This window comes from Penicillium pulvis (assembly GCF_028828015.1).
Source record: "Penicillium pulvis strain IBT 33274 chromosome Unknown contig_12_segment0_segment0, whole genome shotgun sequence".
Lineage (NCBI taxonomy): Eukaryota > Fungi > Ascomycota > Eurotiomycetes > Eurotiales > Aspergillaceae > Penicillium > Penicillium pulvis.
In genome coordinates, this window is record NW_026643072.1 from 2,995,017 (window position 1) to 3,009,867 (window position 14,851).

Here is a 14,851-nt window from a genome sequence, read left to right on the forward strand (position 1 = left end):
AAGCGGAATTTCTACTCCGTCGGAGACTGTTCTCGTACTCCGACCCACCGATCTTTTCCTAATTGTGTCCCCGCGGTGGGCTGTGTCCCATGGCCCGTGTGCCCTTCAATACCTACTTTGATCCTAGTCTTGCCGAAGGGCGTGAAAATTGAGTTTTTTTTTACACCCACCATTCGTTTCTTAGGGCTCATATTTTTCTTCTCCTCGTTGAAAATATTCATGAAATGTCTCAATCAGAGTGATTGAAAAAAAAAATTTCCCATTGTATACTTTCATCTTCAGTTCATCGCCTAGATGACATTGCAATCAGACGTGCAGCATTTAGGCAAATATGTAAGAGACAAGCCACCAAAATCTGGATTATTAATTCCAGGTACTCCGTTCATCCAATCAATCCCATGGGTCATTGGAGCCCTTCCTCCAGGAGTCTCGTTACAGATCAGTCCCCGAAGTGGCGTTCTGGTTAGAACTAAACTAATTAGATGCCTTGGCAGGCTCCAATTATCATTTGCTGTTCCAAGAAAGCCAGTCTTCGGAACCTCGCCGGTAAGACTAGGGGAGATATGTGTGGTCTGAAAAGAAGTAAGCAGGTTAGTGTGCCGGTTTATTCCTCGTAGGTCCGAGTCCCGACAGCAAATCCGAAACGGCTTTCAGGAATATGTGTTTTTAACTCCGAACTCCGAGTGCTGCTCTGAAGGAGTTAAAATTTGTGTCGCTATATTAGAGCACAGGCTACACATGGTAGAGCTTTAGAGATATACCTACGGAGTGAAAGTATAGCAGGAGATCCCACTGTGTGGGTCTTCAACCCTTTTGATACCCGGCCCATTACATACACTTAGCAACTACCAGTCAGGTTTAGTGCATTAGAAGTGTTTCCATACTCCAACTGTGCACGGGTATCTTTACTTCCCATCAGTGGTTGGGTATGACATCGTCATGTGCGGGCGCTCCCGATGACGAGAATTTCGCGGGTACGCTAGTGCTCATAGACAATGTGCCCATCAGCGCGTGCCTTATCCTGATCGGCAAGACCCGCCGTCGAAACCAGATGCACCCCAGACCAACGCATCTCGATGGATCCCGATCCGTGGATATCCCGAGTATTGCTTGCATACAGACCTGGTAGCTGCTAATGCAGGGAATCCAGTTTGAACGGCCCACCATATGCAGAGAGACCCATTCGACCTCAATAAACCCTGCTGGGAACTCTTAAGACTCCGGGGCTTATAATACTATACACCTAGGTATCTACAAATCTAACAAGCCTCAAACCACACAGGTGTGAACCTGGAACAAAGAGAGTGTATATTTAAAAGCAAACAGAAAAGATTCTATTAAGTATTACCTAACGCAGTATGTGCCGCACCCACGACGCAGTGGAGAAAGAAAACCGCGCGAGACGGGAACAACGGTAGACAACTGTAGAGGGGGACAATTTGAAAAGCAACCAGGCCAAATAATTAGATAAAGAATAGCCTTAGCCACGTCAAAGCAAATCACCTTTCCTCCCCATAGGGTATCGAACAGGAAAGCCAAAACGCAGAACCAGAAACGGCAGAGTGGTATCAATCTAGTCGGGCAACACACCACGTAACGCATTAAGCACGTCGCAATTCGAAAGTCGGTTGCGGGTCGCGTGTCGTTAAAAAAGAAGAACGAACGGCGATTCAGAGAATCAGGGACACGAGGATTATGTGGATTTTTGGAGCAAAAGAACAAAGAAAACAGTGAACAGTGAGCAGCGGGTATCTCATTGACACCCTCTCAGATCAAAGCCTAGAAATGACGATGACGAAAGGAGTGACAGTGTCGAGGCAAAAGCAAAAACAAGCAGCTGGAAGCTAAAATGGTATAAATCCGTATTTGCACGATCCAGACTCGAGCTCCAAAGGAGCGACCGAGTCCGTCAAATATTGTGGGCAGGCGACGATGCAGTGGTTAGGTCCCACCATCGCTCATATTCCACACGTCCCGGGGAGGCAATTCAAGCAGCAGCCTGAACAGGGGTGGAGGTGGGGACCTCAACGTTCTTGGGCTCCTCGGCGGTAGCGGTCTCGGTGGCCTTGGTGGCCTCCTCAACGGGAACAACAGTCTCAGCAGCGACCTCGGTAGAAGCCTCAGTCTGCTCGGGCTTGACCTCAGTCTCAGCAGCGGCAACACCCTCCTTGTCGAGCTTCACAGCCTTGGAGGGCTTGCGGAAGAGACCGCCGAGCTTGTTGGCCTTCTTGGCCTCCTTCTCACCATCAGTGGTGGCCTCGTTGTCGGAGGTGTCGGCCTTCTTCTCCTTCTTGAAACCGAAGAACGAAGAGCGGCGCTTGTCCTTGGGGGTCTCAAGGGGAGTCTCAGCAGTGGTCTCCTTGGCGGCCTCGGCCTCAGCAGGGGCGATCACGGCCTCGGCCTCAATGGGGGCAGCGGCCTCCTCAACGGGGTTGTCAAGCTGGGGGGCGGAGCTGGCGACGGGAGTCTCCTCAACAGGGGCGGTGGCCTCCTTCTCGGACTTCTCCTGGGAAGGGCTGGTGACCTTGTTGAAGAAGTTTCCGAAGATGGAGGCGCGCTTAGCCTTCTTCTCCTCCTTCTTCTCGGTGGCCTCGACAGGAGCGGCAACAACCTCAGCCTCAATGGGGGCCTCGGTGGCAGCAGGCTCAGCAGCAGGCTCAGCAATGGTCTCGGCGGGAGTCTCAATGGCGGCCTCAGTAGCGGGCTCGGCAGCCTTGGTCTCCTCAGCAGTCTCCTCCTTGGGCTCTTCGGCCTTCTTCTCCTCAGTCTCCTTCTTTCCGAGGATGGCACCGAAGATGCTGCCGCGCTTGCGGGACTGGGAGCGGCTCTTGGCAGTCTCCTTGGGCTTCTCCTCCTTGGGCTCAGCCTCCTCAGTCTTGGCCTCCTCGGTAGCGGGGGCCTCCTCCTTCTTCTCCTCGGGCTTCTTGGCGGCAACGACAACGGCGGGCTTGGTCAGCTTCTCGAGCTCAGCCTTGTAGCCCTCGCTGGAAGTGAGGGTCTCCTTCTCGGCCTTGGCCTCAGCAGACTTGGCCTCGAGGGCGACGAACCAGCTGTCACGCTCGGTAGCGTTGGAGGCCTGGAAGGTGTGCTTCTGGCCAGCAACCTTGAAGAGGAACTCGTTGGAGCCCTCCTTGGTGAGGTCGGAGATCTCAGCCTAGCATGTATGTTAGTCGTATTCTAGCTTTCGATTGTTCTCGTCGAGTCATACCAGGTTGAAGATGCCAGCGGGGGTGGCCTTGTCCTCGGCGCGCTTGGTCAGGAAGAGCAGACCCTTGCCGGTCTGGCTGGCCCAGGCAGCGGTGGGGTTGGCGACGGCGGGCTTCTCGTTCTGGTGGAAGACAGAGAGCTGCTTGGCCTCAACGGGCTCATCGTTGAAGTAGAAGAAACGCTTGGCAAAACGAAGGCTCCTATGCGCGAAACCGATATTAGTCGCAAAGCTCTTATATGTCCTGTTGCATAGATATCACTCACTTGACCAGACCGGGAGCCTTGTGGCCGAGGATACCCTCACTGGCGGGCTTAACCTCCTCCTTGGCCTCTTCCTTGGCCTCCTCCTTAGGGGCCTCAGTCTCAGCGGGCTTGTCGGTGGCAGTCTCCTCAACGGGAGCGACCTCGGTGGTCTCCTTGGGGGCCTCAGTGGCCTCAGTGGTGGCGGGGACCTCGACAGCGGTCTCAGCAGCGGGAATGACCACGGGGGTCTCCTCAACGGGCTTCTGAACGTCAGACATGATTAAAATGGGTATTAAAAGCCGGAGCTTGTTTTGGGGTATCGATTAAAAGAAAAGAGCAGGGTATCGGGGTATCTCAAAAGCAAAAGAAATAAGAGCTGGAAAGCTCGGGTATCACAACGAAGATAGGAAAGGGGGGGTATTTTGCTTTGCAGGTGAGAAGAAGGGAAGGGAAAAAAAAGGGAGGAAAGGGCGAAAAAAAGAGCGGCATGGGGGGGAGACTGTTGATGGCGCTTGCCTCCTAAACGGGAAAGGAACTGCAGGGAGTCCAGACTGAGTGGGTCATTGGCTTATGTAACGCCGACCTCAGGGGGAGAAAAGTACTTGGGATTGACTCGACCTTCACTAATTAACTTATTATGGAGACCTTGGGTTGAAACTCGTATCATTAACTATAAAAATCAGTACCCTAGGTAACCCTTCTATTGCCTTCCCGCTCTTTGTTATTGGTTATGAACTATTGTGAAACCAGATCATTAATTCTAGTAAATTGTTAGTCTCGATTTCTGAAGTACTCTATTGCATACAGTCGGAAATCCCATCACACCACCTAGGATCGTCAATGCAGCTTGAATCAACGGCCCCCTAATTTACCCGTGCAGCTCGGCTCCGGTCCCGGTTTGTAAATAATTAGGTGTGTTTTGACTTTTCGCACACGCGACCTAATTTTCTGATTTGTTTGATTTTTATTATTTGATTTTTGAGTCTTTGGTACAGATTCTTAGTTAGGTTTCATTGGGTCCATTTTTATGAATTATTCATTTTCCTTTGAGTCACCCGATTCGAGTATAGACCGCCGTTGGTCCTTGCGATAACCATTAATGTTACACCGTGAAAGGGGGTTGATATTCCAGGTATACTTAGTAAAACCAGTTAGGTATGCAGAGGGGCTTTATACTTCCCCCGAAATTGGTCCCCAAATGTTTTTATAGTCTAGGAGGGATTTTTAGTTCGTAATGCACAAGGCTTAATCTATAAGAGATAAAAAAAAATCTAAAAGTTCCTTGTCAAGCCCCTCTGGCTTCCAAAAGGGTCTAATCCTTTGATCCCTTGAGAGAAGGGGGAGGGGGAGAGGGGAAGGAGTATGTATCTTTTCTGCATGGTGATCAGCGAGGGTTGGACAGCCCGGATTGGCCTACGAGTAATGCTGATCCAGCGGAAGAGCAATGCCGACTTTGTCTGATGTCAAATGACCCGGATCATCAACTCTATCATCGAGTGGCGTGCCAGCCCTCGTGGCCAACCAGCGGTATCGCACCATCTCTCTTTGACTTTCGAGCGTCATATCTCATCTGTCGTGCCCTATCACTGGCGTATCATCGTTCAAGGCAGCCGTTGTGACCACCGATTCATCCAGGATCCCATGATCTTCTGAAGCCAGTATGATGACTGGCGCCATCCTCACCTTATGGTCCGTGTTGCTGTTACGTGATAACGCGTATCACAAACAAGTTGACCTTGTCAAAGACGGGACTAAAAATTTATTATTTTGACCTTGATCCACTATCATTTGCTACCCAATGTCCCCTAATTAAGCCCCTTTCCACCTAGGTCCCTGCTCTTCGCGACAGAGATTTCATTTACTTTTTCTCGCTAGCGCGGCTACTACTTTCTAGATGATCCGTCGGTGGGCTAACGACTTCAATGTACGGTTAGGCCCCACTTAAGGTGGTCCCGTGTCTTAAGCCATAAACCGTCGGTGGCTGGTTGACTCCCTATACACGTCTTACGCCAAAACTTGATAGATATGTTTCGGATGTTTGCCATGGTTCATCGGACTCTGCCTCTCAATCCCATTTGACTCGCTTTAATAATCTGATGCTTTCCAAGTCGGTCAGGTAGGATTCTGACTATCGGAACATTTCCAGTAATGATAGCCCACACGGGCGATCCACTCCAGCCCGGCAACCAATTGCATCGTCATATTACCCCTTTTTCACCTGTTGGGGCCAAGAAAGTCACTATTTGCCAATCCTGCCATGAATTTTTACATTCCATTTTTTTTGCTGCCCCTATCCTGTGAGCTCCAGGCCTTGATCACTTCCTACACGAAGGGCCAGTGCCATCCATGTCGATCGAAGGAATGCCGGATGACAGGTTTTTTGCATGCAAGTGCCATGCGGTGCCAAGGGGGCTTCCCGCTGTTGCAGGGTAAGTACTGGCGGAAATGCCCGCAGGCATAGTGTAGAATAGCGTCGGGATGTCAATTCTTGAAGATCCCAAGCAACAACCGAGCCGTGCCAAGCACGATTATTCTCGCAGAGATGCGGTGTACCCGAGTTGTTGTTGGTTGAGACTTTCTTTGTTCATCTAAGCTCTGCACGGATGGTCTCCGTCGATCCTAGCGTCCACTAGACTAATCCTCTAGGCGGTCTTAACCATGGCACTCTTTGATGAGGATGCGCGCTCTCGTTAACCGATATTGCGGTGAATCCAATCTTTCCTTCCATCTCGGAGAACTAGACTGGTCTAGTAGTGGTGCCGACGGGCTTCTACCATATTGGGGAAATGATGTAGAGCACAGAAAAAAAAAAATCAAGACAGCCCGGAAAAACCATGGACCCATTATGGATGAGGGACCACCGTACAGAGTTGCTCTGAATCCATGGAAATAGGAGAGGTTCCACCAGAGCTTGCACTGGAAGCACCCACTTTTTTCTGCGACAGAGCATGGCGTTCCAAGATGAGTCATGTACCTGCTATGGGACAAGGAGAACCAATAATTGAGTCCTACGAGGCAATGTGGCTTTGGTCCTTCATACCAGACTCAGTTTCTACTGCAACCTGCAGATGCAAGGTGACATGACAGCTCACTTCGCCTATAGCAGGCATGTACGACTTCACACCTGAGGCATCACATTCCAGGGGTGAGCAAACTAAGCAAACGACTCAAACATGTCTCGCTTTTGATTAGTCACCTGGCCCCTCGCTTGGCTAGTGCCCCTTTCCCTCACGGGTATAAATACCTCTCTTCTCTTCCTCCCTTCCTCCTCTTTTTCTTTTCTTCTTCATACTTACCTTGTTTGGGTGGCCGCGATCATGAAGGTGGTCCACCACAGATTGGTCCCTGCATTGCACAGCGCGGCGGACTGGTTTGTTCAACGGCTTTCGGGTCATTGACAGGCGTATTCTTTGGCACTCCCACTATGTGGTTCTTTCTTTTCATCAATGCTTGGGTCAGTGACCCGAGATTGGAGAAGAGTACACCATTCAGCTATATTTTGTAGGCGATAAAACACTAAAATTATCGTTAAGAAATAATGTATCACTTCACTTGCTGTTCAGCTTTCAGCCGCTGTAGATCTTAGACTTGCCCCACTATATTCGAGGGTTGTTATTAGACGCGTGAGCTCTTGTCTTTCGTGACTGAGGAATCCCCATGCAACTGTGTCTTCGCTTGGCGCCCTGACAACTCAAGATACTTTTCAGCGGCCTTTGATAGCTCTGAACAACGCCAGTGGGCCACGATCTAAAGTCCCCGCCCCCGGTATTATCATGCCTCGCCCGGACACGTGAGCGGTTCTCAACCGAACCGGACTCCAGGATCGATGTCTGGTAAGCCAATCACCACGCAACAAGACCACCAAAAATGGTAATCTTATCCAACGGTCCGCGTACGGCTCGGTGGTCTCAGATCTGGACCGTCTGTCCGATGCTGGTATCATCACCAGTCTACAATCCACCGGTTATTGCGGGGCGTATAGTGCCTTTCACCAATCCCATTGCATACAAGCATCATGGTATACCTGCGGGGGAGGGGAAAGAAATATAAACTCTCCGCAGGAGGGGCAAGCTACTGCTATCGCCGACCACCTACATAAAGGACAAAGACTCGCATGCTGCTCCTAGGCAGCGAATTACTAAACCGCGAAAACCTTATCATGGCTCTCACACAGCGCGTGGTCATCATCGGCGCCGGCATCGTGGGCACCAACATCGCCGACGAGCTGGTCTCAAGAGGATGGACTGACATTACCGTTGTTGAGCAGGGCCCCCTCCAGATGCCTGGTGGCTCGACTTCCCATGCTCCAGGCCTTGTGTTCCAGACTACACCATCCAAAACCATGACCAATCTAGCACGCTATACCGTCAACAAATTATTGTCGATTGAGAAGGACGGTCAGAATTGCTTCAATCAGGTTGGTGGTCTGGAGGTTGCTACAACACCCGCTCGGCTGGAGGAGCTCAAGCGTAAACATGGTTATGCCTCTTCCTGGGGCATTGAGGCGCGCCTCATCAATTCCGAGGAGTGTCTCAAATTATATCCTCACCTCGATCAAAACATTGTTCTAGGCGGCCTTCACATCCCCAGCGACGGTCTTGCCCTGGCTGCTCGCGCAACCCAACTGCTCATTGAACGGACCAGGAAAGCTGGCGTCCGCTACTTCGGTGAGACTCCTGTTACCGGCATCGAGCGGGCGGGCCGTCGCGTGACGGGCGTGACAACGCCTAAAGGCTTCATTCCCGCTGATATCATCATTTCCTGCGCTGGGTTTTGGGGCGTGGAGATCGGTGCGATGGTTGGTGTGTCTATTCCTTTGCTGCCCTTGGCGCATCAGTATGCAAAGACTACTGCTGTGCCAGCACTTGCCGGGCGTGATCTCAACAAGCGGATGAATGGAATGAACGCAGAATTGCCCATCTTGCGGCACCAGGATCAGGATCTATATTACCGAGAGCATGGTGAACAGTATGGTATTGGATACTATGGCCATCGCCCAATGCCTGTCGTCGCAGGGTCATTGGGTCTGACTCCCAAGCATGTCGATGAGAAGAACATGCCATCTCGTCTTGAGTTTACTAAGGAGGACTTTGAACCTGCTTGGAAAGAGTCACAGAAGCTTTTGCCTGCTCTGCGGGACACTCAGATTGATGATGGGTTCAATGGTGTGTTTTCGTTTACTCCCGACGGCGGACCCATCATTGGTCAAGCACCAAACCTGGACGGCTTCTGGGTTGCTGAAGCTGTGTGGGTCACTCATTCGGCTGGCGTTGCACGCGCTGTCGCTGAGGTTCTCACAACGGGTCGATCCCAGATCGATCTCACCGACTGCGAGCTATCCCGGTTTGAAGAAGTGCAGCTCAGTCGCGCCTATATCAATGAAACCTCGGCGCAGAACTTTGTCGAGATTTACGATATCCTTCACCCATCACAGCCTAAAGAGTCACCCCGAAATCTTCGTACCAGTCCCTTCTATTCTCGACAGAAGAGTCTGGGTGCCTATTTCCTTGAGCTTGGAGGCTGGGAACGCCCTTTCTGGTACGAATCAAACTCATACCTTCTCAAGTGTCTTCCAGCAGAATGGCAACCGGTCGAAAGAGATGCCTGGTCCTCGCAGTTCTATTCGCCCATCGTGGCAGCAGAGGCATGGAAGACCCGCAATGCAGTGGCCATGTACGATATGACTTCCTTCCACCGATTCGAAGTGTCCGGCCCCGGTGCACTGCATCTGCTCCAGCGCCTGACCACCGCCGACGTCGCTACCAAGATAGGCGCCATCAACCACGCTCTTCTCCTGAATGACCATGGCGGCATTCTCAGCGACGTCTTCATTGCAAGACTTGACGAAAATCTGTTCCAGGTGGGCGCCAACACGGCCACGGATCTCGCTTATCTCTCCCGTGAAGCCCGTCGCCAGGGACAATGGGTCCAGGTGCGCGACATCACCGGCAGCACCTGCTGTATCGGTCTCTGGGGTCCTCGATCCCGGGATGTGATCAGCAGCATAAGCACAGATGACTTCACCAACAAGGCATTTCCTTATTTCACCGCCAAGAACGCCATCATCAACGGCATTCCAGTCACAGCACTGCGCAAGTCCTATGTTGGGGAATTGGGTTGGGAGATTCAAACCAGCGCTGAATATGGTCAGCGGCTCTGGGATACCATTGCGAACGCAGGAAAGACACACGGCCTCATCCCTGCCGGTCGGGGTGCCTTCAACGCACTACGTCTGGAGAAGGGCTACCGCACTTACGGCGCCGACATAAACACCGAGCACAACCCCTACGAGGCAGGTGTTGCCAGTGCTATCCGAGCGAGTAAATGGGAGGACTACGTTGGTAAGGCTGCGCTGGAGCGCCTTGTCAAAGAAAAGCCCACTCGCCGGCTGCGTTGTCTCACTGTTGATGACGGGCGCTCCATGGTCCTGGGCAAGGAACCAGTGTTCTTCAATGGCAAGGCAGTTGGTTACGTCACCACGGCTGCCTTTGGTTATACAGTTCGCAAACCCATTGCTTATGCTTGGTTGCCAAGCAATGTGTCGGAGGGACAAGTTGTCGAAATCGAGTACTTTGGCCGTCGGATCAAGGCTACAGTCGCAGCGGAGCCGCTGTATGATCCAGATTCGAGACGTCTACTTGATGAAAAACCGGTCATTGACCCAGCAATGCAGCAACCGCTGAGACACCGACTATAAATTTCAATCCTCTATATATTTACCCCTGTCATGATGAACGATTTGATTGCTATGTCGAACTGCATATATATAAGCGTGAACGTGGAAGATTCTTGTTTCTTTTCTTTTCTTCTTGCAATGAGCGTCTGACGAATTTCAATGTGTTTCAATGAGAGCGATGAACAGAATCTTGATTCGAGACTACAATTTCCTGCGCATTGTAGAGTGCCGTAGCTACCTAGGACATAAGAACCCACCCATGACGTCGCACCTAACAAAGCTCTTGCCACATCCACCATGATCCACATCCAAGAATCCACCACCCATCTCCAAATCTCCAACACCAGCTTCGAATCCTCACACTCTACTACTTTTACACCATCACCCATCATACCTCTCCTTTAAACACAATAACAACGTCGATCAACCCGCGCATTTATCCACCCACCTCAAAAATGCCCATCCCGACCGCAGACATCTACGATAAGGAGCAACAACAAATCGCCCAAGACCAGCCCTCATCCAATACATTCTCCGCAAACAACGGCAGCAATGGCCAACATGATGTATCTAGCTCTTCAGCTGCAGGCGCTGCCGAGAGCGAGCCGGCGCTGAGCAGGGAGGAGGCCGATCGTCTGTATGAGGAGCGTATGGAAGAGGAATATGCGAAGAGGGAGGGCGGTGCTTGATCTTATCTACATATGAGATGATGTTTGCCTGAAGGTTTCCAAGAAGTGGGATGCTGTTCTAGTCCGGTTGGTTGTAAATTATCTGTGAATATGACGATACGATGATACTCTCCTGTCAACTTATTCCTCTGGGGCTTTTCCGCAATTCAAAACATGTAGTGGGCAGCTAGCTACGCGTACTTTCAATAAGTATGTACCAATCACGAAGCGTGGGCGGGCGACCGTGCTTTTGTGTCATGAAGCACAAGCACACCATAATCCGGCGCTAGTTGCTGACAGCTGGGAGCTTAAGAAAATTTCCTATCGATGAGTCACTTTAGATAACTCAACACCACAGCCTACCATGAAATCCCCGCCACCCAGCAAAGGCAGCCTCTATCCCCTGAGACTAGAGTGATTATCCCTGCCAAAGTATCCGCAACTCAACACCACAGCCTACCATGACATCCTCGCCACCCAGCAAAGGCAGCCTCTATCCTGAGCAGGAGATTAGAGTGATTATCCCTGCCAAAGTATCCGCAATTAAGACTCCACGTCTCTATCTAAGACCGGCTGAGCTGTCCGATGCAGCTGACATCTTCGAGTACCGGCGTCGACAAGACGTGGCCGACTTCCTGTGAGTCTCCGAGCTCATCAGCATCTAAGATGATAGGAATTGACGAGTCCGATTTAGCTGGCCTAAAATTCCCCATAAAGAGGTCCAAGAGACAGAGGCTGCGATCGCCGGTAAAACCTTCAAAACACCAGATGCATCGGGTGCTTTGGGACGACTATTTACGTTTGCTGTAATACAGCTTGATGATCCGACACTGAAAGTTATTGGCATGGTGAGTGTGAATGCACTGGTGCCGGCGCCATCCATCGGATATGGTATTCATCCTGAGTTTTGGGGGAAGGGGTTCGTTAGTGAAGCTGTAGCTGGTGTTGTGGATGCGTGGTGGAAGCTCGAGAGGACAAGTTTGAAGCAGCAACCTGGTGAGGATGCAATGGAATCGGAGAAGCTGTATGCGGCGTGTAATAAGGCGAATGAGGGGAGTATGAAAGTCCTTCTGAAGAATGGGTTCAAGATTTACGAGGAGATACCACTGATGGGAGATACTGTAGCATTATTTTCGTTACAGAGACCAGAAGCCATTTAGAGAGCCTTAGATTTCTAGATATATTCATTCAATCGACAAGTTCAAGGCTTTACTCATCGTATGTGATAGCAAGTTCTGATCTCGGGAGATGTCCAAGCCCCGAGTCCCCCGACTGCCCTAAACCATATTGAGACCCCGATAACAACATTGCTGCTGAACACTAAATTGCCACCGCGCCGGGGTGTCTATTATGTGTCTATCATCTCCCTGTCTTCTCCTCACCAACTAGCTGGGCCACTAGTACTCCCTGAATATATCACTATGGCCATTTTGACTCTCATCCCCGTGGCCCTTCCCAAAGAAAAAGTACCATCCAAGACGGACGTCAGAGACATCATCGCCAGATTCCTAACAAAAGAATGGCCATCCGTGGATCCCGAGACCCTGACCATGTCATATAATGTCTCATTTTCCAACGCTCACTGCCCCGTGGAGCGACCGAAGCCCGCTACTGGCACCGCCACCGAGCCCTTGAAAGTGTTCATCAAATTCCATAATAACACCGAAGTCAATCTTGAGATATTCAAACACCTTGCGCCAACGAAACACGAAGAAGCAATTCTTTGCTCTCAGTACGGTCGGACCGGACTAGGAGCGAAAGTCCATGGGTTCTTCGAGACACAAGATGGCACACTTGGGAGAATCGACGAGTTCTTAGAAGCACAGAACATGGAGCCAGAGGATGTTGAGAATGCAGTAATCCGAGCAGATGTGGCAAAGGCACTGGCGACGTTCCATGTCTTGAAAACACCACGGCAGGAAAAGGCAGTGGACTCATACTACGAAGCTGTCGTCAGTGGACTTGAGAAGTACCACGGACTGAACAAATTGAAGGTGCTTGGGAAACTAGGCGGTGTCAATGTGGATAAGCTAGTCGAATACGACTTCGGAACGAGGCTGAAGAAAGTGGTGAAAAAGCTGGAATCTATAGGAGGGAAAACAGCGTGGTGTATTCATGATGTCCAGTTTATGAACACCATGGTCAAGAATGACCCGAAGGAAGGCGAAAGTACAGTTGCGCTGATTGACTTTGAATTTGTGATGCGGAACTATCGAGCCTTTGATATCGGTGGACACTTTATGCAGAAGATGTTCAAGTGGTTTGACGAGGAGAGCAAAATAGCTAGGTGTAAGAAGTATACCGAGGAGGAGAAAAAGCACTTTTGTGAAGAGTATGCTAGACAGTGGAATGCACTGACTGGTGACTGGGACACTGGGGACCAGGTTTTTCTGGAGTCGGAATATGGATATATGCTGGCCATCACTTTTGATATTCACAACATGCTGTGGTTCATGGATGAAGAGGATGACAAGGATCATTTGAGTCTTCTTGGTCTGAATAAGCTGTTTGAGGAATTCGAGGAACAGTATGTCAAGCTTGGGTTGGAAGATCCATACTATTAAAACTGATAAGCTTCATTTTATTTTTTCTTTTCTTTTTAAATATATATTTTTTTAATCTGCGATGATCTATGAATGTTGAAACCAGAGTCAATCAATAATATTGGACAAGGGTTGCACTAAGTTAAGTGCTGGGCTGCCAAGAGGGAACCCGGAAAGTCCAAAAAGGGAACATTCAGACCCGGAGTCGAACGCAGGACCCCAATCTTCGAAATAGCCTCACACCTCAACCAAGCTCCAGCAAAGAAAAAAAAAACTGGTAGCTTCTCTTTGATTGAGCGTGTCATCCTTAGTGCAGGGGCCATGCTAATCTTCTCTGTATATTTTCATTTGACCAAATGTCCCGAAGGACACTGGGACTACCGGTAAGTGGTATATAACCCAACGAAAGGAAAAGGAAAGAGCACCCTCAGAAGGAAATGAGTTGTTGGTTGGCAGGTGAAGAACCAAAGACTAGAAGAGTGAAATCAGAGCTACTTTGGAAAGTAGGCTGAGTGTCTCCACTGCTAAATTGACTCGGAGGACCAAGAGTAGCGACTCAGCGTAACCATCTTGCAGGACCCTACTGTTAACCAACCCACAACCTTGGAAGTTCGCTAGCCATCAATGGCCTTGAGAGATGACATTGCATTCAAAGGCGACACCGTTAATTCAATGCGAAGGCCAATTGATGATCGGAGGGGGACAAACGGTCTATTTGAGTTATGTGAAGGAGGGGGAGAAGAGCGGGGCTAAAGAGGGGCGCTGGAGGGTTTCCTGCCGCTTGCCCTAGAGACTTTTCCTATTCTAGTAAGGCTGATCTCGGAGGTACATGAATGTATATGTTATTAGTAAAGATGTCCTGAAACCTATGTATATGCATATTAAAAAAACTATTGTTGATTATTGTGCTGCGTCTGCCCAGGTGCCCTTCGGTAGGGACTTAGAGCAGTAGCTTGCCAAAATTGTGAGAGCTTGTTAAAATATTATATTTCCAAAATCACCCGTGAACAATGTTTGCCTCGGATAGAAACTATAAGCCACCAGCGACACTAGTAATGGGCATGAAGAAGAATGACGAGAAAGTATGCTATTCCAGCGGAGAAGGTTTCTCAGCAGTATAGTCACTGAACAAACATTCTTACTTAATCAGCTAAGGTATAAAATGATTGAAACTAGAGGCTGCCATCCTTCGAATTTAATCTTCTATCACCACCCCTCCATCATTTGTCTCAAAGTTAACGCATTCAATTCTTCAGTATGGCAAGCAAAGCTTTCCCGAAGCTATCACTCGATGGCACTCGCCAGCCTCCCAAGAACAAACACCTCACGCCCACATCGCCAGTTACGCAAAAACACTTGTCATCTGCGGATAAAGACATTGAACCATCCAAATTCGACCAAGGGCAGAGGAATGATGGGCTTGAGATTGTCCCCGGCTCAGAACTTCGATCCCGGGAAGATGCACAGATAAGACCTTTTGTTCAGTTTTTCGATCAGAAATGTCACAGAATGTC

General features: G+C 49.9%; 5 protein-coding genes across 5 annotated transcripts; 4 read left to right on the forward strand and 1 right to left on the reverse strand.

The window, feature by feature from the left end:
- Positions 1-1,987: 1,987 nt before the first annotated feature.
- Positions 1,988-3,728, reverse strand: N7503_002334 (uncharacterized protein; the record flags this gene model as incomplete). Its single annotated transcript, XM_057061881.1, has 3 exons — positions 1,988-3,154; positions 3,209-3,407; positions 3,472-3,728. 3 exons carry the CDS (start codon positions 3,726-3,728, stop codon positions 1,988-1,990), a joined length of 1,623 nt encoding a protein of 540 aa, XP_056925843.1.
- Positions 3,729-7,609: 3,881 nt separating this feature from the next.
- N7503_002335 (GcvT family protein) lies at positions 7,610-10,147 on the forward strand (the record flags this gene model as incomplete). Its single annotated transcript, XM_057061882.1, has 1 exon — positions 7,610-10,147. One exon carries the CDS (start codon positions 7,610-7,612, stop codon positions 10,145-10,147), a length of 2,538 nt encoding a protein of 845 aa, XP_056925844.1.
- Positions 10,148-10,581: 434 nt separating this feature from the next.
- N7503_002336 (uncharacterized protein) lies at positions 10,582-10,815 on the forward strand (the record flags this gene model as incomplete). The annotated part of the gene is made up of 1 exon (XM_057061883.1): positions 10,582-10,815. The coding sequence occupies one exon, from the start codon at positions 10,582-10,584 to the stop codon at positions 10,813-10,815; it is 234 nt and encodes a 77-aa protein (XP_056925845.1).
- A 440-nt stretch (positions 10,816-11,255) lies between these two features.
- N7503_002337 (GNAT family N-acetyltransferase) lies at positions 11,256-11,954 on the forward strand (the record flags this gene model as incomplete). The annotated part of the gene is made up of 2 exons (XM_057061884.1): positions 11,256-11,431; positions 11,489-11,954. The coding sequence occupies 2 exons, from the start codon at positions 11,256-11,258 to the stop codon at positions 11,952-11,954; spliced, it is 642 nt and encodes a 213-aa protein (XP_056925846.1).
- Positions 11,955-12,215: 261 nt separating this feature from the next.
- On the forward strand, positions 12,216-13,358 carry N7503_002338 (uncharacterized protein; the record flags this gene model as incomplete). The annotated part of the gene is made up of 1 exon (XM_057061885.1): positions 12,216-13,358. The coding sequence occupies one exon, from the start codon at positions 12,216-12,218 to the stop codon at positions 13,356-13,358; it is 1,143 nt and encodes a 380-aa protein (XP_056925847.1).
- Between the last annotated feature and the right edge of the window lie 1,493 nt (positions 13,359-14,851).